Genomic DNA, 23,788 nt, shown 5'->3' on the forward strand with positions numbered 1-23,788 from the left:
TTATATCATGTCTGTACTCAGCAGCCTCCAGGGCTGGACTCTGCCTCCACAACCTGGACTACGTGTACCACATCCACCTTCGATGCAGGACAGAGTCAGGCCTGGGGCTGACAGGGAAGCTGGGTAGCAGCCTGGCCAGGGAGGGGCATCCTCGAGGAGCCTCTCCCTCTCCACAGCCCCAAGGCCTGGAGCTGAGACTTGGTGGCAGCAGTTCCTCCCTCAGAGGGGCCCTGATACCCTCCATGTTGCTTCCCTGTAACAATCCCCCCACCATAGATGCCCCCCTGTGCTCCCGTGTCCTGAACACTCCCTTACCGCACAGCCCTGCCCCACAGGGCAGCTCTTCTGCGCCAAGCCCTGCATTAGGAGCTGGTGAAAGAGAGGTGACTACACACCCTCGGAACCCTGGAGGGACTCGGCCTCAGAGAGGAGTCATAAGTAGTGACAGCCAGAGAGGATGGAAGTGACAAGAAAAAGCAACTGATGATTATGCTGGGCAGGGGTGTCAGAGAGAGGTTCACAGAGAAGACTGCAAGGACAGGGTTTGAAGAGACAAGGGTTACTGATTTATGGGCATCTTATTCCAAAGGACCCATCCACTCAGTTTTCATTCACTCAATGTATTTATCAAGCACCTGCTGTGGGTCAGGCCACCCAGCAACTGGTGTCATAGTGGTGAACCAGGCAGCCCCATTAGGGACAGAAGATGTGGCACCTACCTGTAGGGGCAGAAGACATGGTACCTAGAGCCCACAGTAGGGACTGTAAACTATGGAAAACAGTCTGGCGATTCCTCAAAATGTTAAACGTTAGAGTAACCACGTGACCCAGCAATTCCACGCCTAGGTAGATACCCAAGAGAAATGAAAACACATACAGGACAAATGTATGGACACTAAGGGAGGAGAGGGGAGGCAGGACGAACTGGGAGACTGGGACTGACATCACACGCTACTGATATTATGTATAAAACGGATAACTAAGGAGAACCTGCTGTATACAAGGAACTCTAGTCAATGCTCTGTGGTCACCTAAATGAGAACAAAATTTTAAAAAGAGGAGATATATGTACACATTAGCTGATTTCTTTGTTGTACAGTAGAAACTAACACGACACTGCAAAGCAACTATACGCCAATAAAAATTTAAAAACAGGATGTGAGGGCGATCTGGTTGCGACATCTGTCACCCCATTGATCGCCAGGGTTGATTCGGCTGATCTGGCTGGCTAGGCGGGTGTCCCCTTCCTCCCTCACCGCTCCATGTGCGTCCCTCCCAAAGCTGCGCGCTCGGTCGAAGAGGACGACCATCCCCGCTAGAGGAGGACCGGTCTTCGGTCAAGGGTATACGAGTAGCCGCGCTCCCCTGCTAGAACCTCCAAACAAGCTCTCAAGGTCCATTTGTAGGAGAACGTAGGGTAGTCAAGCTTCCAAGACTCCAGACACATCCAAATGAGGCGCTGCACGTGGCAGTCTGCCTTTCTTTAAAGAAAAAGAAAAAAAGAAAAAAAAAATTTAAAAACAAAAAAACATGTCCACATAAAAACTCATCCACAAATGTTCCACAGCAGCCCTATTCACAATCCCCAAGAGGTGAAACAACCTGAATGCCCAGCAATGGACTAATGGGTGATCAAAATTTGATCTATCCATACAATGGAATATTATTTGGCCATAAAAAGGAGTGAAGTACTAATGTGTGCTACAACATGGATGAACCTCGGAAACATAAGGTAGATAAAGAAATCAGACACAGAAACCAGATAGTCTGATTCCGTTCATACAAAATTCCAGATTAGGAAAACCTATAGAGACAGAAGGCAGATTAGTGGTTGCCTAGGCCTGGAGGAAGGAGAGGATGGGGTAAGGGTGATGAAAATATTCTAAAGGTTTCTTTGGAGGTGATGAAAATATTCTAAAATGGACTATAGTGTTGGTTGCACTTATCTGGGAATATACTAAAACCATTGACGTGTACATTTTAAATGAGTGAATTATATGATCCATGAATTATATCTTTAAAAAACTGTCTTTCAAAAATGGGGCCCTGGCTCCAATCCAGGCCTCTGGGGCTTACAGCCTACCTGAGGATACAGACTTAGACACGAAATTATAGATGTCAGGCTTGTTGTGAAAGAGGACAGAACTGAGGCTCCCACCCTAGTCACAGGCCTCGGGTAGGTCGCATGAGGAGGGGCAGCTAAGCTGGACCCCAAAAGCCAGCAAGACTGAGAGGAGGCAAGGAAGCCCGTGGCAGCAGGGTCGGGGGGTGAGGTTCAAGGCTGAGGGATCAGCAACCCTGAGTCAGGGCACACGCAGAGTCAGACAGGCAAGAGCCGGGGACTTCAGGGACGCACATCCACACCCAGGGAAAGAGAAGATGGGACAACAAGGGCCTTACGGCTTCCATTCCCACTTGAAGCCCTGCCACCCTGGACCTGCCCTAGAGCCAGTAAGCCGCTTGCTGATTAAAAACCCAAAGCTCTGAAAACTACAGAGACAATCCAGCCTGGAGTCAGCAAAAACAGAGATGACAACAGGCCACCTCTGTCCCGAAGATGACTATCCAGGGCCCAGGAAACACCCCAGTGGGGTAAAGGAGAAAGGAAGATCCCTCCACCTTCACAGAGAGGTGGGCTCCGGCCCGGTGACCATCCCTGCAGGAATTCCCATCCCAGGGTGGCCCTGTCCTGGATGTAAGCTAGAGGCACCAGCATGCCCCTTCAGAGCATCCCCCAGGACAGCCCCCTCAGCGCTGCGCAGTTGCGCCCTCACTCTCCTCTTTTCCCCAGAAAGGAGGTGACGCCAGGCAGGCGGGATGAAAGTGCCTCCTGCTGGTGCTCCAGAATTTCATTCCATCAGCTGGGCAAACACCTCCCGAGCTTCTCCCAGGACCCGCCCTGCGCCAGGTGCAGGGATACAGGGAGGATTAGGCCCCCGCCCTACCCCCCGGAGGAAGGGAGAGATGTCTGCTGAAGCCAGAGCCTCCCTGCATTCCACTCCGTCTCCGGAGTTCAAATCGCAGCCCTTCCCAGAGCGCCCCCGCAAGGACAGGTGGCGAACAGCCCAAAGAGGCCTGGGTGGAGGTTCTGGAATGAGGTTCCTTGTTTTTGTTTCTGTCTCCCCAGAATGTCTTCCATTTTCTTGTTCCTCTTACCCACGGGAGACCCTTCCTTGCCCCACTGCCCTCTCCCTCAGTTGTGCTCTGCCCCACACTCTGGGTCCCCTGGGACCCCTTCCTCATCCTGGTCCCATCAGGGGTTCCAGGGAGACTCACTACTGCCACTGTCCTCCTGGGGCTTGAATTGGGGGAAATGGCCACAGAAATGGAGCTGTAAGTGGAGGAGGGGACCTAGGATCCCTGTGTCTGGTAGAAGGAAGAGGGTTGCACCCAGCTGGCTGGCATCCCCACACCTAGCTCGATGCCAGGCTCACATCAGCACCCAGTGAAGGGTTTTTGATGTGAACTGACTTGCATGCCTATGAAGAGCATCATTTCGCCCTGAAACTGTGTGGACAAGTGAGGAATTTGGGCTAAACCTGAAAAAAAGAGAAAAGCCATGCTGCTTGAAAGGGTGGGGATGGGCTCAAATAAGAGGGGTGCTTTGTCTCTCCTGAGAGGTGTTTAGATTCTATCTCAGCATCATTAACCTGACAGGACAGAGGGCTAGAGGGCCTCGGCTCCTTCCCATCACCCCCTCCTTCTGCAGGGAGATTCCTGAGTCTCCCTTCCCACTGGGGCAGGTCTCAGCATGAACACATCCCAGTGAGTGCCTCTCTCCAGTGCAGACTTGTCCCCAGGCAAAATGGAAACACTGAAGGAGGCGGTGGCTTTAGAAAGTCATCTCATCCTCTGGGATTTCCCTGTCACCCTCCTCCCCACCCACAGGCATGCACACACACACAGAGCAGCCAAGGTTCCCAGGCTCTGCCCAGCCAACCAGCATGGCCCCCTCCCTCATCAGCAGTTCCCCCTCCTCCCAGGGCAATTAGCATCAAGATGAGCCAGCAATCTATCTACACTAGCTCAGCCAGCAGATCTCAGGATTACATCCAGACCAACTCTCAACAGGAAGAAGAAACTGTCAGAGCAGCAAAAGCCCCAGCCCAGAGTTTCCAGGACTACTCCTCCCCTCTCCCCACCTGCTACCCTTTAAAAATGGCTGAGGACTGTATTTTGCATCGTCTGGTGAAATAATACCTCAGAACTATAAACTGCTAATGGTGACAGCTCATCTCACAACAGGGGTCATGCATGACTGGTCTCAATTACCCCCATCCCGCCCCAGCTGTTAGGGTTGAAGGAAGCTGAGACACGGGTCAGCCCCAGTAATGACTGGTGGGGTAATGATGCCATAACCACTGGAGCAGGAATGAGGTGGGGTTCTGGACCACACCAGGAATGACAGCTTACAGGTGAAGGGAGGCAAAAAAGGGGGAAAGAGGCAGAGATGAAAAGAAGGGGATGAAGAGAGGAGAGAAATGGATAACCACACGAGGCTCCACACAACGTACACCCCGCCCAAACATTTCCACATGTGTCCTTCACATACTATGCAGTAGGTATAATTCCATGTTACAGATGAGGAAACTGAGGCTAGAGAGGTTAGAAAATTTCCCCAGGTCATTTATGTACCAAGGAGGGCGAGTGTTTGCACAGTGATAATAAAATTTTACCCCCTGTCCTGTCTCCCTTTTCCTCCTGCTTTTAATCTTTCCAGTGTCTCCATTCATTCAGCAAAAACACACATCCTGCCTACCACCTGCCTCCACTCTCCTAAGGAGGGATGAAGAGGAGAAACACACACACGCACACACACACAGGTGCCTGCCTCCTGGAGCTTACATTACAGCCTGGGATGATGATGTTAAACAGCAAATCCATGCAGGCAAGGACCTCAGATGGTGAGAACTCCTAAGGAGAGGAGGAAGCAGGGAGAGGAGGAAGCAGGGAGAGGAGATGGAGAGTACGTGGAGGAGGGGAATTTAAAGAGAAGGGACCTATGAGCAAAGACCTGGAAGAGTTGAGGGACCCAGCCATGCGGCCATTTGAGGAAAAAAGATTTCCCAGCACAAATGAAAAACAGTAAATGCGAAAAGTGTCTGAGAAGGAGCTTTCCTACCTGTCTGATGGACATACAGGCAGACAGAGTGGCTGGAGCAGAGTGAGCAAAGGACAGACAGACGGAAGGGAGGTCAATGAAAGAGGAGGGCAGACTATGTAGAGTCCTGTATGGCATTTACTCTGGATGTTTGAACTTAGAAATGGCATGATCTGACATGTTTTGTTTCTAAAGGACCACTCTGAGCATGGTATTAAGGAAAGACAGAGAGGGCAGAGGAGGAAGCAGGATGACTGGCTGGAAGGATACTTCAATAGACCCTGTGAGGAGTGGTGAACTTGGACCAATATGGGAGCAATGGTGTGGTGAGCAGCAGTAAGGCTCCAGGTATATTTTGAAGGTAGGACTTGTCAATGGGCTGAATGTGGGATATGGAAAAAGTTGACGAACAAAGGATGGCCCCCAAGTTTTTTGCCTGAGCCAGTACAGAGACAGCAAGCCTGGCAAGTAGAATGAATTTCACAGGAACAAGCAATCGGGAGAACAGTTTTGGACAGATTAAATTTGAGATACATAGTTGATAACCAAATAGAGATGTTGATCCAAATACGTGCATGGGGGCACAGAAGGGACATTCAAAGGGATGTTCAGGATAGAGATACACCTTGGCAGCCATCAGCAGACAGATAGTATTTAAAGTCATGAGGCTGTATGATGTCACACAGGGGACAAGTGTAAAGACATGAACAGGTACAAGAGCTGAGCCCAAGGATGCTGTGATGTGTGCAGATCAGGGATATGAGGCTAAACTGGTCAAGAAAAATGAAAAGAAGCAGTCAATAATATGTAAAGAAAATCAAGAGAATGGGTGTCTGGAAACCAAAAAAGGAAATTATTTCAAGGAAAAGAGAATGATCAACTATGTCAAATTCTGCTAAATTAAATAATAGCCGAGAATGGACCACTGAATTTAGCAACATGGAGGTTGCTGGCTATCTTCACAAGAACTACTGTGTTATTATTATTTTCTACTTCTCCCTTTGAGACATGCACCTGATACCTGATCTATGGAGTACAGTGGTAATCTAGAAACAGACGGAAACATCTTCAACTTGATAAAAAATTTATATATGCAGAAAACCTACAACTAACATTGTACTTAACTGTGAGAAACTTGAAGCTTTTCCACCAAAAATCAGGAATAAGGCAAAGATGCCCTCTCTCACCACTGCTTTTCAACATCATACTGGGTATCCTAGCTAATACAGTAAGACAAGAAAAAGAAATATAAGGTATAGAGACCAGAAGGAAGGAAATAGTGAAGACCTGAGATGGATGACTCTATTCAAAAGCTCATATTCCCTTCCAAAGTATGGATAGAATCGTGAGTAAGCATCCAAGCAAGCACAAGTTCCCTCAGACCCAGACAAGCAGGACAAATCATGCCACTTTCTAGAACAGAAAAGGTCAACATTTGTCTCTCCATCTATAATGCAAGGAATCCACATAGGTACTACTACAGATATCCCTAATGTGTATTTTAGGGGTTCAAAATCATGTGGTTAACTTTCCACACAGATACATGGCCAAATCATCGGCATGTTTTGGCCTCAAATTATGTCACAAAACTATTGGTTGGTGGAAGTCTTCAAGATAATCTCCCCACACCAGCAGGAATACAGAAACCATCTTTTTTATCTCTATACCTCCGCACCAAGCACATTACCTGAGATAGAGTATTTGGTAATTGCTGAATGAATGAATGAATGTCCTTTGAGAGTCTCAAATCAGACATGTATTACATTAACCCAGATGAGCTTCACTGATGATTCAATTCTTATGTGAACAGTCAAATCAGATTACAGAAGATAGATGAAACACTGCAAAAGGGTTTTGGACTGCTTAATCCATCTACAGGATGCAGTAAACTGTATTCTCACCATATCATTTCTTACTCAGAGCTATGAAGACCCTGCCTCTCTTCTATACACTCCTCATCTATTTAGGGGTTATCTGTGTAGCAGCATTCCTTGCAAGCCTCTTGCTGGAGTTGTTACCAGTCTAACTTTCTGGTGGTTAGCCGCACTTGCAATGGAAAGTCTATTGGATTTAAGACCAAAGAAAATTAATGTCCCCATAATGGCAATTATGGTGGACCTGCGGGAAAAATAGGACAATAATGTTTATGTGTTTATGTGTTTTTAATGTTTATAGGTTTGACGTTATGGCTCTGATTCTGAGGGGAATAGGTGTGTCTGAGATTAGTTCACTGTGAAGGAGGTTACAGGCATAGAGAGTTTCTGCTAACTACCCAAGCTCATAAATGCTTCCAAATGGCTTTTTTCACTTTTATGGGACCAATCCTCAGATCCCCACACACATAAAAGGGGTGAGAGGGATCCACTAGCCCCAGAGGACTCTCAGCTCCAGCTCTCCCCGCTCTGCAGTTGCTGCTCTGCTCTTGCCCAGGACACCATCATGTCTTGCCGCTCCTACAGAGTCAGCTCTGGTCGCTGTGTGGGCAACTTCAGCTCTTGCTCAGCAGTGACACCTCAGAACCTGAACCGCTTCCGGGCCAGCTCTGTCTCCTGCAGGAGTGGGCCCAGCTTCCGGGGTCTTAGCAGCTTTGGCAGTCGGAGCGTCATCAGCTTTGGATCATGCTCACCCCGGATAGCAGCTGTGTGCCCTCGACCCACCTGCTATGGAGTTGGCTTCGGTGATGGGAGTGGTGCTGGTCTAGGGTTTGGGGTCGGCAGTTGTGTTGGCCTGGGGTTTGGAGCCAGAAGTGGTCTTGGCTATGGCTTCTGCAACCCTGGCTTTGGCTACCGAGTTGGAGGAATTGGAGGGCCAGCAGCCCCATCCATCACAGCAGTGACTGTTAACCAGAGCCTCCTGACCCCGCTCAACCTGGAGATTGACCCCAATGCCCAGAGAGTGAAGAGGGATGAGAAGGAGCAAATCAAGACCCTCAACAACAAATTTGCCTCCTTCATTGACAAGGTACTTGAGACAGCTCAGCCTCTGGGTCTGGGATGATGAGAGCTAAATGCACTGGGGTTACTTTCCCTCAGGAAGAACTGATCTAGACCCAGGACACAGATCTTGACCCCACATCCTTTGGGATCAACCAAAGGCATGCAGTACGATTTCTGGGTCACTCTCCTGCAGAGCAAGGATGAGCCTGAGGAAGCACTACATGGAGGGAGAGATTGACGGTGGTGGTGGAACATCCAGCCACTGACTAGATGCCTAAAGGGATCTGAACAACCTAGTCATTCAGAAATATCTTCCAAACAGGTTAGAAACACGAACACCTCCGCCAGGTGTTGGCTGGGACAGGTTTAAAAGATTTTGTCCTTTGATACCCTCATGCTCTCTTTGAAGTTTTCATGGTTTCTGAGGATGAGTGGCCACACCTGTTCAGGCTTAAAGAAATGGAGAATGGAGTTGAGTAATTTGTACAAAATTTATACAAAACAAGGAATTCATACCCCTCCCCCCAAGAGGGATATCCAGATTCAGCCAAGTCGCCTAGATTGAGTAGGGAATGATCACTAGTGGTCACTGATCTTCAGGTTGATGAGAGGAACAAAGAGGTGGAACTGACATCCCAGAAGCGGGGATTTATGTCTCCATGAAGTGGGGATTCTCTGATTGTGCCTGAGATTGTAAACTTACCTCTGTGAGCTTCATTTCATGTGAAATGAGGGGTTGGAGTAAATGGTCTCTGCATTCTCCTCCAGCTCTGTAAGTCTCAGCTGATGGAATATTTGGGGTGATGGGTATGACCTACGACCTGAGAGTTTCCACCTCCTAAAGCCACATCCCAGCCCAAATATACTTTACTCTGTTCTTCATTCCCTGCCAGAGATAACTGACATTGGTTTTCAGATGTAGGCCAACTCGGCTCAGGTAGAATCGATTTCTGAATTCCCAGTGAGCTGGCCCTCCCCTCTCTGAGTGTTAAAGGGGAAATGGTTGAAGATTTTGGTTTCAAAGCTTCTGTTTGTAGCTCAGCCTGGTGTGAGGAGGAGTCCCAGACCTGCTCTGCCAGATTCTTCTGAGTTTGAAGGACTGAAAGTCAAACAAAAAAGGGAACAATGGTCACCACGAGGTTGTCACCTCTGACCATCTGAGCAACTAGTCCATACATAGGTGATCATATTGAGCACTCAATCGCCATGTCCTTGCCTCTGTGGATTTAGGTGCGGTTCCTGGAACAGCAGAATAAGCTCCTAGAGACAAAGTGGAACTTCCTCCAAGAGCAGAAATGTGCCAAGAGCAACCTGGAGCCCCTCTTCGAGAACTACATCACCAACCTACGCAGGCAGCTGGATGTAGTGAACAGTGATCAGGCCCGGTTGGAGGCTGAGAGGAACCACATGCAGGATGTCCTTGAGGGTTTCAAGAAGAAGTGAGTGGCATCTGGACCATATGGACCAAAGACGGGCATAGGGCTGGTCCCCAGTGCAGCAGCCAAGCTCAGATTGGAGCCCCTGGAAGGATCAGAGTTGAATGCTGGTTTCAATTCCCAGCCTGGAGACAGGAGCAGGGCAGTGATATGTACGGGAGGGTGAGGCCCCTTCGGGTCCTGAGGAATAAAGAGACCTGGGATTGGGCACAGTCTGTTCCTAATCCTGCCTGTGCACATGGGTGAGTTGACTCCAGAAAAAGGAAACCCCTGGTTCTGTAAACAGTGCCCAGGTCCAGCCACAAGCAGGATGCTACTTCCTCTAAGGTCAAGTGCAGTGACCCTAAGGCATTTCCAGCAGAGAACCACAGCCAAGGTTCAGATTTTCAGATCCCACACCCAATTTGAGAAAGTAAAAGGGATTTGGAGAAACCAAAGTCTAAAAGGTCTTAAAGATGGGGCAGAGTGGAGAACATGAGGATGGAAACAGGGAGCCAGGCTCCTGGCTGGGGCAAGAGAGGTCATAAAAGGTGGTAACTGGGGAGCTGGGAGTAATCAGCTCTGGGTTCAGGGGGAGAACGCACCCTCTTCATCTTTACCACTCAGGTATGAAGAGGAAGTGGGTCTTCGGGCCAGTGCTGAGAATGAGTTCGTGGCTCTGAAGAAGGTAAGGAGAGTAACAGGTACAGGCAGACTTTCCCTCCAGACAGACAAAAGTTTTCCACATCCCAGGATGCTGCCCGGGCAGCCCTGTGACTACTCACACACAGTGGACCCCCGAAGGCCACAACTGCTTCCCTTCGAAGTTCTGATTTGGTCTCCAATGACTTAAGGTCTTCATGAGAAGAGAGGTTTGAAGAGATAACATTTTAGGAGTCTTGGATTATCCAGATTCTTCTGGCCTCTAAATAAGCATCGAGAAAGGTCCAGCATCCCTGGGGGTTTGACGTTGCCCAAGGGAGAACAAGAGTCATTAAGCTGTATTTCCACCCCATGACTCTCCCACCTCTCCCACTTGGCCTGCCCCTGTGGAGATTAGTCTGATCTTCCCAGCCATCTCCAGACCCTGCCAAGGTGGGGAGGTTAAACAGTACACAGATAATGAGCATTTTATTCTTCTCTCTTTGATGCAGGATGTGGATACAGCGTTCTTAAGCAAGGCTGATCTAGAGGCCAATGTGGATACCCTAATTCAGGAAATCGACTTCCTGAAAACCCTGTATGAGGCGGTAAGGGCTCATCCCCTCTGAGCCATCCAAGGAGATCATTGTGTGGCCTGGACTCCCTGGGGGATTCATTGGACTAGTGTATTTTCTAATATTTGGTATCATACATCTTTCTTCCCATCAAATCTATATTCTGTAAATGCTGATAAATATACAAGTGGAGAAGGTAAGGGGAGCCTGACTCAGGTCTATGAATCAACTCCTTCTTGGCCAATCTACTGATGGCCAGGAAAGGTTTGGGTCTAGGAATGTCACTTCTATCTTCTGATGAGAAGACTCTGGAAAACTGACTTGCTGGGACATGTAAGATGTGTTACCTAATTAGTCAAATGAACTAGCTATCTTTTGCTTCATAAGGTCTTTTTGGTCTGGGATAGACCTAATTCCAGAACTGAATGTCTGGCTCTGAGTAGAAAGGCTGAAGAAATCTCCCTTGCAGGCCATTGCCTTGCAGACCAGTTCTCAGCCCTCTCCCATCCCCACTGCCAAGTCTCTTAAGGACCTGGGATACAGGAACTCCTGGATCATCATGTTCTAAAACGTCGTCAGCTCTCAATGATCCACGACTGACACAGTCACTGTGTGGCTAAACCAAAGAAATGTTTAAGCTTTATCATGGTTCTTACTCCCCTCCACAAATCCTTAGCGCCCCCCGCCCAGTTTTACTAGTCACCTAAACAAGTTAGGGTGTTGAAGGGATGTCTCCTAGTATACAACAAGGGTTTAAAGTCAAGCTGAAATGGTTTGGGGTCACCTCCTCTTCTTTGCCCTCAGTTTGCATGATCTGCTCTGTTGCTTTGCCCTGAAGAAATAAGCAATGCTCTGTCTCCTGACTCTAAGTTCTGGGGACCCTGTGACAAAGCCCCGGCCATTGCTGGGACCCATTGATGGGAGTCAGTCCATCTGTCTCACTTATCTTCCAACACAGGAAATCCAGTTACTACAGTCACACATCTCAGAGACATCAGTCATTGTGAAGATGGACAACAGCCGGGACTTGAATGTTGACGGGATCATCGCCGATATCAAAGCCCAGTATGAAGAGATCGCCAGACGCAGTCGAGCTGATGCGGAGGCCTGGTACCAGACCAAGGTGGGCAGGAGGGTGATGGGGAAGGGGTGCAGGCAGCCCTGGGATGACAAAGATGACAAAGTGGGTTGTGATCTTGACCCAATCTTCGAATCATCCCTTTCTCCCACCAACCCCTAGTACGAGGAGATGCGAGTGACAGCTGGCCAGCACTGTGACAACCTGCGCAACACTCGGGATGAGATGAATGAGCTGAACCGGCTGATCCAGAGGCTGAAGGCAGAGATCGAGCATGCCAAGGCTCAGGTGGGCAAAGGAAAAAGAAAGCCCCATAAGGAACACAGGCAGAGCCCCAAGCTTTGGGGAGCCCAAGGTGGCTGACGTGGGGGAGGCAACTGGGACCCAGAAACAGGGATGGGAAGAATTAGTCCCGGAAGACTTCCTGGAGAAGGAAAATGTGGAAGGAAAGGAGAGACTCTTAATCTCCGAAAATGTACAAGGAAAGTTCTTGGGCTCACTTAAAGGGGCAGGCAAGGCAAAAAGAATGGCTTTATTCTCTGGACCCCCTGGGTCTTAAGAGCAACAGAAATCAGTAAGTGCAAATTCAGTGAGGATGAAAATGGCAGAAAAGCAATGTTCCACTCCCTGGCAACATCAAACTACAGGATGACAAGCCCCTCCATGGGCTCCGTTCCTGGCTTGGCACCAGGCTGTGTCCCCACAGACAGGGGCAGTGTTTCTAGCCCAACCTGAGGATCCCCTAGTTCCTGCCAGAGCCCATCTGCAAACTGCCCTCCCCACAGCGCTGCAAGCTGGAGGCCGCCGTGGCTGAGGCCGAGCAGCAGGGAGAAGCTGCCCTCAATGATGCCAAATGCAAGCTGGCGGAACTGGAGGGTGCGCTGCAGCAAGCCAAGCAGGATATGGCACGGCAGCTGAAGGAGTACCAGGAGCTCATGAATGTCAAGCTGGCCCTGGACATCGAGATCGCTACCTACAGGCGCCTGCTGGAAGGCGAGGAGATCCGGTGAGTGCTCTCAGTGCAGCAACTGGAGTGAGGTCAGACTTCTAGCTTCTAGAAAGTCTAAGTGGGGGAAGGAACCAGGAACAATTTTTCCTACAAACCTCATTGGATTGCCCTTGGCAGGGGTTTAGAAGATGCCTCTAGTTCTTGTGCCTCTAAGTGCAAGCTTGTAGACAGACTGCATCAAATCATAGAGAGTTCTGCTTGATTGGTTAGCTTGTTTAAAAAAAGAAAAAGAAGACATTCTCTCAAATATTTTGCTTCAATAGTTGTGGAGGGTTTAGGGACATGTGAGTTTTAAAAACTCCCCAGATGCTTATGCAGACATGGGTGAGAACCACTGTCCACACAGCCAAAAAAGCCCTCTCATAGCAGGGAGGTTTTCAGAGAACAACATGGTTGTGAACTGACTTGCTTCTTTCTCTTTTCAGGATCTGTGAAGGTGTTGGACCAGTAGACATAGGTAAGACCCTTCAGTCTCTTCTTCTTCACACATGTCTCTGCTAGAACCCTTCAAATTTCCTTTAAACTCAAGCCCACATTGTGGTCAGGAGCCCATGGCTGGACTGGCCATGACAGCCAGAGGAGCAGGGATCATCTGGCCCTTGGACTGAGAACATCCTTAGCTGACTTAGGTATTAAGACATCCCCAGCGCCTGCCTCCCCAGAGCTAAGCAATCAATCACCAATTGGGGTTGAGCTAAGTAAAGCTTAATCAGACTAGAGACCTGGGTCATGGAGGTGTGTCCAGTGGAGACTAGAGGGCTAGAGAGCACAGCCATTTAGTGAGTCAGGAGGAACTGAAAACAGGCCCTCTTTAGGGGTGGGCAATGTGGAGATTTCCAAGGGGCAAGATGTAACTGGAAGAAGCCCTGTGGCTTTATTATGGAGGCTACTGGATAATTCAGCTCACCAGCACCCTCACACAACCCAACCAGACTTTGGCCATATATAAATAACAGTGGACTTACCGCTGTATGCCAACACCTGGGGAACTGGCTGAACTCTTCCATTTTAGTCCAAATGTTCCATTTTAGTCACTTTAGTGACTCCACTAAAGTCAAAGTCCATTTGGGCTTTAGTGAAGTCACAACCTTTGAGTCACCCAGGCAAAAGGACGGAAAAGTGGGTATTGACTACGTAGATAGTAGGAACCCCTGGGGCCCAGGCCACTTCTGTCTGTCCTCTCCCCTCCCACAAAGGGAGCGTGGAGGGTGAGGCAGCCTCTCTGAGGGTTTCTTCCTCCTGCAGCGGTGAGTAGCTCCCGGGGCGGCCTGGTGTGCGGGCCCGAGTCCCTGTACAGCAGCTCCAGCCTCTGCCGTGGCGGGGTCATCATCTCCGGAAGCGGCAGCAGCAGCAACATCCGGTCCAGCGGCTTCTGCAGCTCCAGCGTGGGCGGGGCCCGGGTCGTGGGCGGTGGGGACCTGCTGGGCGCTGGCTCCCGAGGGGGCTCGGTGCTGGTGGGTGAAGTCTGCTCTCCCAGCGTCCCCTGCCCACTGCCCACCGAGGGCGGCTTCAGCAGCTGCAGTGGCGGCCGTAGCAGCCGCAGTTCCACCGTCCGCTTCGTGTCCACCACCACCTCCCACCGGACCAAGCACTGAGAGCAAGCGCTGGCCAGACACCGCTCTCAGAAGAACCATCTCCACGCCTTCTGCTTCTGTCCCCAGGGTGCCCTGAGTCAGGCTGGAGGGTGCTCTAGGTACCCCTCCTGCGGGGAAGCCACGGGCTGCTCTGCCTGGGTCTCTGTCCTTTGGGGGGATTTTTTACACCCCTTAGATGCTCCATCCACAGGCCCCAAAGGACTGGCTTTCTCCCTGACTCCCAGTTTCCTAACTTTGGGTCACTCCTCACCACCCAGCCCAACAGCCTAAAGAAAGTACAAAAACCAGTATGTTGGGGGAGAAATGGACCAGTTCAATGCCAGAAAGAATGTGCCTGGGCACCATCACCATCCTAACTTTGGATTAACTTCAAGAATGGAGAGCTGGCTGTCCACAGACCAGGGGTCCTCAGCCCACCAGCCTCTGCTTCCCTCTCCTAACTTTCCCTGGCAGAAGGTTCTTTTCTCCTCTTCCTGACCCAGAAGGAGCCACAATCTTCAGTGGCCCAAGGGATCCCTGAGTCCCCAGAGATGGTTCTTCTCCAAGTGGCATCGGTCCTGACTGCTGCTCTTCCTGGGGTGTTGGTTTAACTCCAGCATGCGAGTCCACGAGGTGGATGGGTACTGGTGGAGAGGCGGGCCCTGCAACACTCCATGCCCCTGCTGGTGTTGTGAGGGAAGTCCAGCCTTCCACTGCAAGAGGGTTTATGTCTGCAAGCTCCAAGGAGGCCTGGGCTGGGGTGGGTGCCTGTTTGTACTGCTCTTTGTGTTGCTGGAATTTCAATAAACTTGCAAGCTAACATGTCTAGGACTCTGGCCTCTCTTTACCAGTCATGCTGGGGGTGGGGGATCTTGCCTCCTAGATTCCACTAGCTCAATCCCTTGGGGACTTGCTAAGGGCAGAGGCTGGTGTCCTGGGACAGAGGATGTACTAAGAAAAGAGCCCTCAAGCCCCTCCCTGGAGGGGCACATAGTTCAGCGAGGGAGATGAGACATACAGGAAAAGCTCTGAAAAAGAATGCCAAGCAGCCCACTTCTCTCCATGTGTTGCCCTCCACCCTCCTTCCACCAAGGCAAACCCTTCCATTTGTTTCCCAGGTCCCACCCACCCCCAGTTCCTCTGGGATCATTGTAGGGGCCAAGAGACCCAGCCATGTGGTTAGAGGGTTGAAACTTTCAATCCACCCTCCCTGACCTCCAGGAAGGGGAGTGGGGTTGGAGGTTGAATCAATCAATCATGATTTATGTAATGAAGCCTCCATAAAAACTCCAAAAGGACTAGGGGTTCCAAGAGTTTCCAGGTTGGTGAATATGTGGAGATATGGAGGGGGGGTGTGCCTGGTGAGACCATGGAAGCCCCCAGCCCCTTTCCCCACACCTTGCCCTATACATCTCTCCCATCTGACCTTGAGTTTTATCTTTCCGTAATAAACTGGCAATCTATTACGTAAAATGTTTCTCTGAGCTCTGTGAGCCACTCTAGCAAAGTAATCAAACCCAAGGAGAGGTTTTGAAACTTTCAATCTATAACCAGTTGATCAGAAGTCTGGATGATAACCTGGGTTTGCAACTAGCATCTAAAGCAGAGTTGGGGTGGGCAGTCTTGTAGGACTGAACCCTTGACCTGTGGAATCTGATGCTGTCTCCAGGTCGACAGTGTCAGAATTGAGTTGAATTGTAGGACACCCAGCTGCTCACTGGTACAAGAAACCCCATGTGCCTGTGTGTGTGTGCACACACACACGCACACACATTGGAACTGTGACCAGAACTCTTAGTGTGTGTCTTGTGCAACAGCAGAGGATCCCACACCATAGTAAGTCCCCACACTAGGTTTAATGACTATTCTCATCATCATTAAATTCTTAATAGTTTTAACAAGGGGTTCTGCATTTTTATTTTACATTAAGCCCCATAAACTGTAGAGCCAGTCCTACCTGAATAGCTATATTTCTACTAAGGGAATTGAATGTGCGGTTTAAAATCTTCCTACAAAGAAAACTTCAGGCCCAAATACCTTCACTGGTGCATTTTGCCAAACATTTAAGGAAAAATTCAGAGTCTTCCAGAAAACATAAGAGGAGGGAAATTTTCCCAACTCCTTTCATGAGACCAGCATTACCCTAATACCAAAACCAGCCAAAGACGTAATAAGAAAAAAAAAAACCTACAAATCAATACATGTTATGAAACTTAATGTAAAAAATAAAATATTAGTAAATTGAATACAGCAACAAAGAAAAGGATAACGCATCATGACAAGTAGAGTTTATCCTAGGAATGCAAGGCAGGTTCAACTTTCAAAAACCTAATGTAATTAATGTAATTTATGATATCAACAGACTGAAAAGGGGGGCTTCCCTGGTGCTCTAGTGATTAGGGATCCATCTGCAAGTGCAGGGGACGCGGCTTCAATCCTTGGCCCAGGAACCAGGACCCCACATGCCACAGGGCAGCTAAGCCCGTGAGCTGCAACTCCTGAAGCCCGCACACTAGAGACCATGCTCCGCAACGAGAAGCCACCGAAACGAGAAGCCCACACTCCGCTACCAGACAGCAGCCACGCTCGCCACAACTAGAGAAAGCCCACACAGCAACAAAGATTCAGTGCAGCAAGAAAAAAACCCACACAGACTGAAAAGGAAGAATCATGTTTACCTAACAGACACACAAAAGGATGTGACAAAATTCAACATCTGGTCGCAATTAAAAAAAAAAAAAAAACTCACAGCAAACTAGGAATAGATGAGAACTTCAGTAATTTAAATAGCATCTACTAAATTCATCAACAAAGTAACATCCCATAGCTAACAACCTACTTAATGGTGAAAGTCTGAATGATGTCTTCCCTAAGACTGGGAAAAGATAAGGGTATCTGCTCACATCATGTTTAGTCAGTATGACACAAGCTGGCCTAGCCGATGAACTAAGGCAAGAAGAAGAAATAAAAGTCATATAAAAAAAAGGCGGGGGAGTCAAATGGGTTGGGTAGGAAGAAATAAAACTCTTTCTATTTTTGGAAGACATTATTTTCTGCATAGAGAATCCCAAGGAATTTCTCTTTTTAAAAAACCTGCTAGAACTAATAAGTGAGTTTAGTAAGATTAAGGGATGTGAGGCCAATATACAAAAACTAATTGCATTTCTAAATTCTAGCAAAAACAGTTAGAAATTAAACATTTTAAGTATCACTTATAATAGCACCCAAACAGAGAAATACCTAAGCATAAGGCTTTAAAAATGATCAATATGCTAAAAACTACAAAACAATAATGAAAGAAATCAGAGAAGACAAGTAAATGGAGATATATACTATGTTCCTGAATCATAAGACTCAATATTGTTAAGACATTGATTCTCCCACAAAGATGACACAAGGTTCAATGAAACTTGTGAACTCTGGTTTGTGCAAACCCCAGTTCAGATCCCAGGTTTTCTACTTAATAGCTGTGTGGCCAAAAGTAATAACAGGCAAGAATGATACTTAATATAGATTGAATTGAGCAGGGTTTCTAGTGTGTTTTGTGTTTTAACTTACTTGATTCTTTCAACAATCCTATGCAGTAGTCACCTTAATAACTGCACTTTAGACAAATGACAAAATCAAGGCCCAGTGGTCAAAGCAAAGGCATTCTGAGTGCAGAACCCACACTCACCACCACCATGCTGTTCGATCTGTCATTTATTCTGTCTCTTGCCTCATCTATAAAATAGGAACATAGCTTCTATATCAAAAAGTTGTTGTGGAGATTACACACACTGGCATAACTACAGTGCTTAGCCATAGCCTGGTACACAGTGGTGCACAATAAACGGTTGCTATTGTTTTGATGGTGATGGTGGTGGCAGGTCTACTTCTACTGCTAATGGAGAAGAGCTGTGTTCAGCAGCTCAGTCACCCCATTACCAAACACGGGTGGATGCCCAAGGGTCAGCAGGCTGTTGCCAGTGTTTGCACGCAAAGCCCTCAGCCCTGAACTGCAGGCAGGCAGGCAGGCAGCTCCCCAGCCTTTCCTGCTCCTGCAACCTGGACTGGGCCTCTGCCTGGCTACCTGTGGGGCGTTGCTGCCCTCTGCTGGCCACCAACTTCCCCGGGGCCTTTTCAAAGCATTTCCAGGGCAGGGTATTATGGAGAGAGAGAAGGAAGTCTTTTTTTTTCTCCTTTTGTTATTAATTTCCTTACGCTTATTTTTTAAATTAAAGTATGGTTGGTTTGCAAAATCGTCTTGGTTTCAGATATGCTGCTGCTGCTGCTGCTAAGTCACTTCAGTCGTGTCCGACTCTGTGAGACCACATAGATAGCAGCCCACAAGGCTCCTCTGTCCCTGGGATTCTCCAGGCAAGAATACTGGAGTGGGTTGCCATTTCCTTCTCCAGTGGTTTCAGGTATACAGCACAGCAACTTGTTTATGTGTGTGTGTGTGTGTGTGTGTATACACACACACACACACACACACATATATATATATATATATGCATATATATGGCTTCCCCAGTAGCTCAGTTGGTAAAGAATCTGCCTGCAATACAGGAGACCCAGATTCAATTCCTGGGTCAGGAAAATCCTCTGGAGAAGGGAATGGAAACCCACTCCAGTATTCTTGCCTGAAGAATTCCACAGACAGAAGAGCCTGGTAGGCTACAAGTCTATGGGGTTGCAGAGTCAGACAAACTAAGCGCGCATGCGCACGCGCGCGCACACACACACACACACACACACACACACACACACACCACACAATATAGAGAGATAGATAGATTCTTTTTCAGAGTCTTTTCCCTTAGCAATTCAGTTCAGTTCAGTCAGTCAGTCATGTCTAACTCTTTGCAACCCCATGGGCTGAAGCACATCAGGCTTCCCTGTCCATCACCAACTCCCAGAGCTTGCTCAAATTCATGCCCATCAAGTCAGTGATGCCATCTATCTCATCCTCTGTCATCCTCTTCTCCTCCTGCCTTCAATCCTTCCCAGCATCAGGGTCTTTTCCAATGAGTCAGTTTTTCACACCAGGTGGACAAAGTATTGGAGCTTCAGCTTTAGCATCAGTCCTTCCACTGGATATTCAGGATTGATTTCCTTTAGAACTGATTGGTTTGATCTCCTTGCAGTTCAAGGGACTCTCAAGAGTCTGTCTTCTCCAACACCAAAGTTCAAAAGCATCAATTCTTCAGCGCTCAGCTTTCTTTATAGTCCAACTCTCACATCCATACATGATTACTGGGAAAACCATAGCTTTGACTATACCGAACTTCATCAGCAAAGTAATGTCTCTGCTTTTTAATATGCTGTCTAGGTTGGTCATAGCTTTTCTTCCAAGGAGCAAGCGTCTTTTAACTTCATGGCTGCAGTCACCATCTGCAGTGATTTTGGAGCCCAAGAAAATAAACTCTGTCATTGTTTCCATTGTTTCCCCATCTAAATGTTGAGTGTAGTTCCCTGTGTTATCAGAGGGGAGTCTTTTAAAAACAAATTTTTTTCCTCCAAAATTGTGTTTAGGACACAAACACTGCAACTCTGAATGGCAACTTTAAGGAAAGGAACCCACCCCCCATTCACCAGCCCACCACAGCGTCGCTTTCACCATGCTGCGTCCCTGTCGGTCTTGGTTCTCAGAGATGCTCAGAAAACCACAACCCCGAAGCAGAAAAGAGCAATGGAGGCTTCTGAGTTCCATGCTTTTCATACCAACTATGTTCCTTGGGGCTCAAGGGCCAGCGCTTCCCGTCTGCGGCATTTTCTGCCAAGCACAAAATATTCAAAGTATCCAAAACATCTATTCATTTGCACATTCACTCAGCCCACAAATATTTATTGGGCACTTACTATATTCCCAACACTGTTCTGCGTGCTTGGGAACCATCAATGAACAAAAAGACTGAAAATCCCTGCTTCCATAGAGTTTATTTTGGAGTGAGAGGAAACTGACAATAACCAAGAAATAGACTAAACAAGTCAATTACAGTATGTTACAAGGTGTTAAGTGCTACAGAAAAAAGAAATTAGAGCCAGATAAGCTGGGTGGAGAATGCTCTAGAGGGAAAGGCAGGCTGCCATTTTTAAAAGAAATGCCAGAGAAACCTCTTTGAGAGGCTGTATCTGAGCAAAGACCCACAAGGCAGGTGGCAACAGGGCAAGCCATGTGGCAGAGGGAAGAGCATTCAGGGAAGAAGGGCCAGTCAAAGGCTCTGGGTCAGGAGTAGGCAGTGTGTGTGTCCGAGGAGCAGAGGGGGGCCAGAGTGGGTGCCCAGAACAAGGGGATGAGTTGAGAACTGTAAAAACAAGGACAGGCAGTGCAGCCTTAGACTTTTTCTTTTTCTTTTTACTTTGAGTGAGAATTATCTGGGCATTTGAGCAGAGGAGTGACACAGCTCAATGTCTTAAGGGGATCACTGAAGTAGAGGGGGCCAAAGCAAGCAAAGAGACCAGCATGTCCATCTTACCTGTTTTTATAACCAAATAGGTAAATAGAGAGAGAGATTTATATAGGTGCTTTCCTCCTAAGATTTAGAGAAATGATTCTACTGCTGAAGAAGGAGAGGAGAAGGAGGACGAGGAAGAGAAGGAGAGGGGAAAGGGATGGGAGGAGGTAGAAGAGGACAAGGAGGAGGAGAGGAAGAAAACTTCAAAACCATTAATGTGGTCCAGCTTTGAAATTCGAGGCTCTGTGTTTACTGAGCATCTGCTCTGACCCAAAGTAGCCATCAGGAAACAGTAAAGCCACCAGAGAAAGCTGCCTGCAGGAAGGCATGTGGACAGGGTTTGGGAGAAAAGTCTAGAGTTCCTAGCAGGGAAGCCCATCAGAGGAAAGATGGGGAGGTGCAAAGAGCGGCTTTGCCAGCTGGATGAAGCGCCCAGCCCCGGATGCACTGGGGAAGGTCTGGCATTCATTCAATGCCTCCCTGTTGCTCTGGCCTCACTCCTCTCACAGAGGGTCTCTCAGTGACACCCCGGTCTTGCAAAAGCCAGAGAAACTGTCCTAGTACCAAAAGACCCTCTCAGAACTGTGTCCCACCACCAGGAGGTGGCGTAGATCTGGACACATAATAAAAGTGTGGAGAAGACCAGCAGAGGTGATGGGCAATGCCCAAGGTGGATTATCTGAGTGGGAAACTATCGAGGCCTTGCTCATCACAGCCATCAGGATCAATCCCAGAGGATCCCACTATCCAAGGAGAACAGTGAGATGGTCTCTGAGAACCCCGGCAGATACATATATGAAACTATAAGGGTCAACAGGCAGCTCTAGGACAGACAGGGTAGGATGAGAAGGTATCAGCACTCCTCTATCTTTGGATGAGTCCAGGAAGCCCTCCTAGCAGCAAGGGAATTGTAAGTACAAGAAAGAGAGCAGAAGGGAAGGGAGGTCATGACTCCTGGTATGGAGAACAGCACGTGTGTCCCCCAGCAAGCATCCAAGCTTGGATAACATGTGGGAGGAAGATGGAGCATCTGTGGCGGGTGTGAGTTTGAGCAGTGACGCCTCTGCAGAAAGCCTGGGAGATGGACTTCAAGAGTCGAGGAAGCTGCCAGGGACTCCAGGGTGGAGCAGAAAACCTCTCACCCAATTAGCTCTTGAAGACTTCCTGGAAGAAGTGGCCTCTCAGGAGCATGTTAAATTATGGGAGGGCCACGGGTTCTCAAATGGACATTCCTGATACTGGGTGTGGCCTTCACAAGGTGTGAGTGCGGGAGGGGACAGAACTGAAGGGCTGATGAAAGCCAGCACCCAGGACAAAAGGATGTGCAAGACAGTAACTGCAGCTACCTGGGGAGCCCCAGGAAGAGTACTGGTGCACTGCTGTGGAGACAGAGGAGAAGAAATCACAGTCTCCCTCTGAAGAGTCCCCAAAGGCTTCCTGGAGGAAGTGGCCAACTGTTCTGGGACATTTCAGGCAAAGGTGTGACAGGGAAGAAAGCTTGGAGATAGGGAAAGGGGTGTGGGAAAACTATAGGGCATATGTGGGCAGTAAGGCAGGAGAAGGCCAGTAAAAGGAGGTCTGGCTCCCATCCCAGCACCCAGATAAGGATCTGGTCTCACTAAGCCAACTGCTTCGGGGGACGGTAGAGATGGGTGTGGTTCTATGGATTCTCTGCCCGCCCTGGGATAGAATCAGATGGTAAAGGCCCAGGTCCGATCAGTTCAGTTCAGTTGCTCAGTCATGTCCGACTCATTGCAACCCCATGGACTGTAGTACTCCAGGCCTCCTTGTCCATCACCACCTCCCAGAGTTACCCAAACTCATCTCCATTGAGCTGGTGATACCATCCAACCATCTCATCCTCCGTCCTCCCCTTCTCCTCCTGCCTTCAATCTTTCCCAGCATCAGGGTCTTTTCCAGTGAGTCAGCTCTTCGCATTAGGTGGCCAAAGTATTGGAGTTTCAGCTTCAACATCAGTCCTTCCAATGAACACCCAGGACTGATCTCCTTTAGGATGGATTTGTTGGATTTCCTTGCAGTCCAAGGGACTCTCAAGAGTCTTCTCCAATACCACAGTTCAAAAGCATCAATTCTTCGGCACTCAGGTTTCTCTATAGTCCAACTCTCACATCTATACATGACCACTGGAAAAACTATAGCCTTGACTAGGCAGACCTTTGTTGGCAAAGTAACGTCTCTGCTTTTTAATATGCTGTCTAGGTTGGTCATAGCTTTTCTTCCAAGGAGCAAGCGTCTATTAATTTCATGGCTGCAATCACCATCTGCAGTGACTTTGGAGCCCAAAACAATAAAGTCTGCCACTGTTTCCATTGTTTCCCCATGGGTCTACACAAACTCCCCAGGGTGTTGTGCCAGACTGACCTGATCTGTGAGTTTCTCACTTGCCTGGGATGACCCTGAAACAGTCCCATAAGGACTCAGCCTCCCCCTCCAGCCCAGTCCCTTCAATCTAAAGCACCATGTGGATGGACTTCCTGAGCAGACCCCACCAGCCCTGGGCTCTGCTGCCACCTGCAGTAATGCAAACTTCACCCAGCAGCCACAGGCACATCCCTGTACCTGGCAGGGCCTGCCCTCACTCCCAGCACACCTGCCCAGGGACTCTCACCCTTGTTCTGAGTGGTCCCGCTGGTCCTGGATGGGTCTCTTATTTCTGAAGGCAGTGTGGCATTCCCAGGTCTCCTGAGTCCCTGGTTCCCCTTTCCCATCCTCAGTGCCCAGGCCCAATTTGAGGTGGAGGGGTGTGTGTGTGTGTGTGTGTGTGTGTGTGTGTGCACGCGCTAGGGGCATGGGGTACCACTGACACAGGCATCTCCCTCTGGACCAAAGCCTCCACTCCCTCCTGCTGCCAAGAGGCAGAAATGGGTCTTCCATCCTCTTCAATAAGCTGAGGAGAGCTGAGCTTACAGCAGGTGAGGTTTAATGGGCTGTCCAGGCTGACAGAGCAGAGGACCCACCCATCCTCCATCTCCCATGCTCGGCTCCGACCCTCCTCCC

General features: G+C 48.8%; 2 protein-coding genes across 2 annotated transcripts in view; both read left to right on the forward strand.

The window, feature by feature from the left end:
• The window catches only part of LOC133247337 (keratin, type II microfibrillar, component 5), a 76,163-nt gene that overhangs the window by 42,743 nt on the left and 9,632 nt on the right, over nt 1-23,788 (forward strand). The window lies entirely within an intron of this gene.
• KRT84 (keratin 84) lies at nt 7,460-14,450 on the forward strand. Its single transcript, XM_061415988.1, has 9 exons — nt 7,460-8,062; nt 9,268-9,476; nt 10,080-10,140; nt 10,607-10,702; nt 11,628-11,792; nt 11,910-12,035; nt 12,533-12,753; nt 13,182-13,213; nt 14,002-14,450. The coding sequence occupies exons 1-9, from the start codon at nt 7,541-7,543 to the stop codon at nt 14,349-14,351; spliced, it is 1,782 nt and encodes a 593-aa protein (XP_061271972.1). The 5' UTR covers nt 7,460-7,540; the 3' UTR covers nt 14,352-14,450.

This window comes from Bos javanicus, chromosome 5 (genome assembly GCF_032452875.1).
Source record: "Bos javanicus breed banteng chromosome 5, ARS-OSU_banteng_1.0, whole genome shotgun sequence".
Lineage (NCBI taxonomy): Eukaryota > Metazoa > Chordata > Mammalia > Artiodactyla > Bovidae > Bos > Bos javanicus.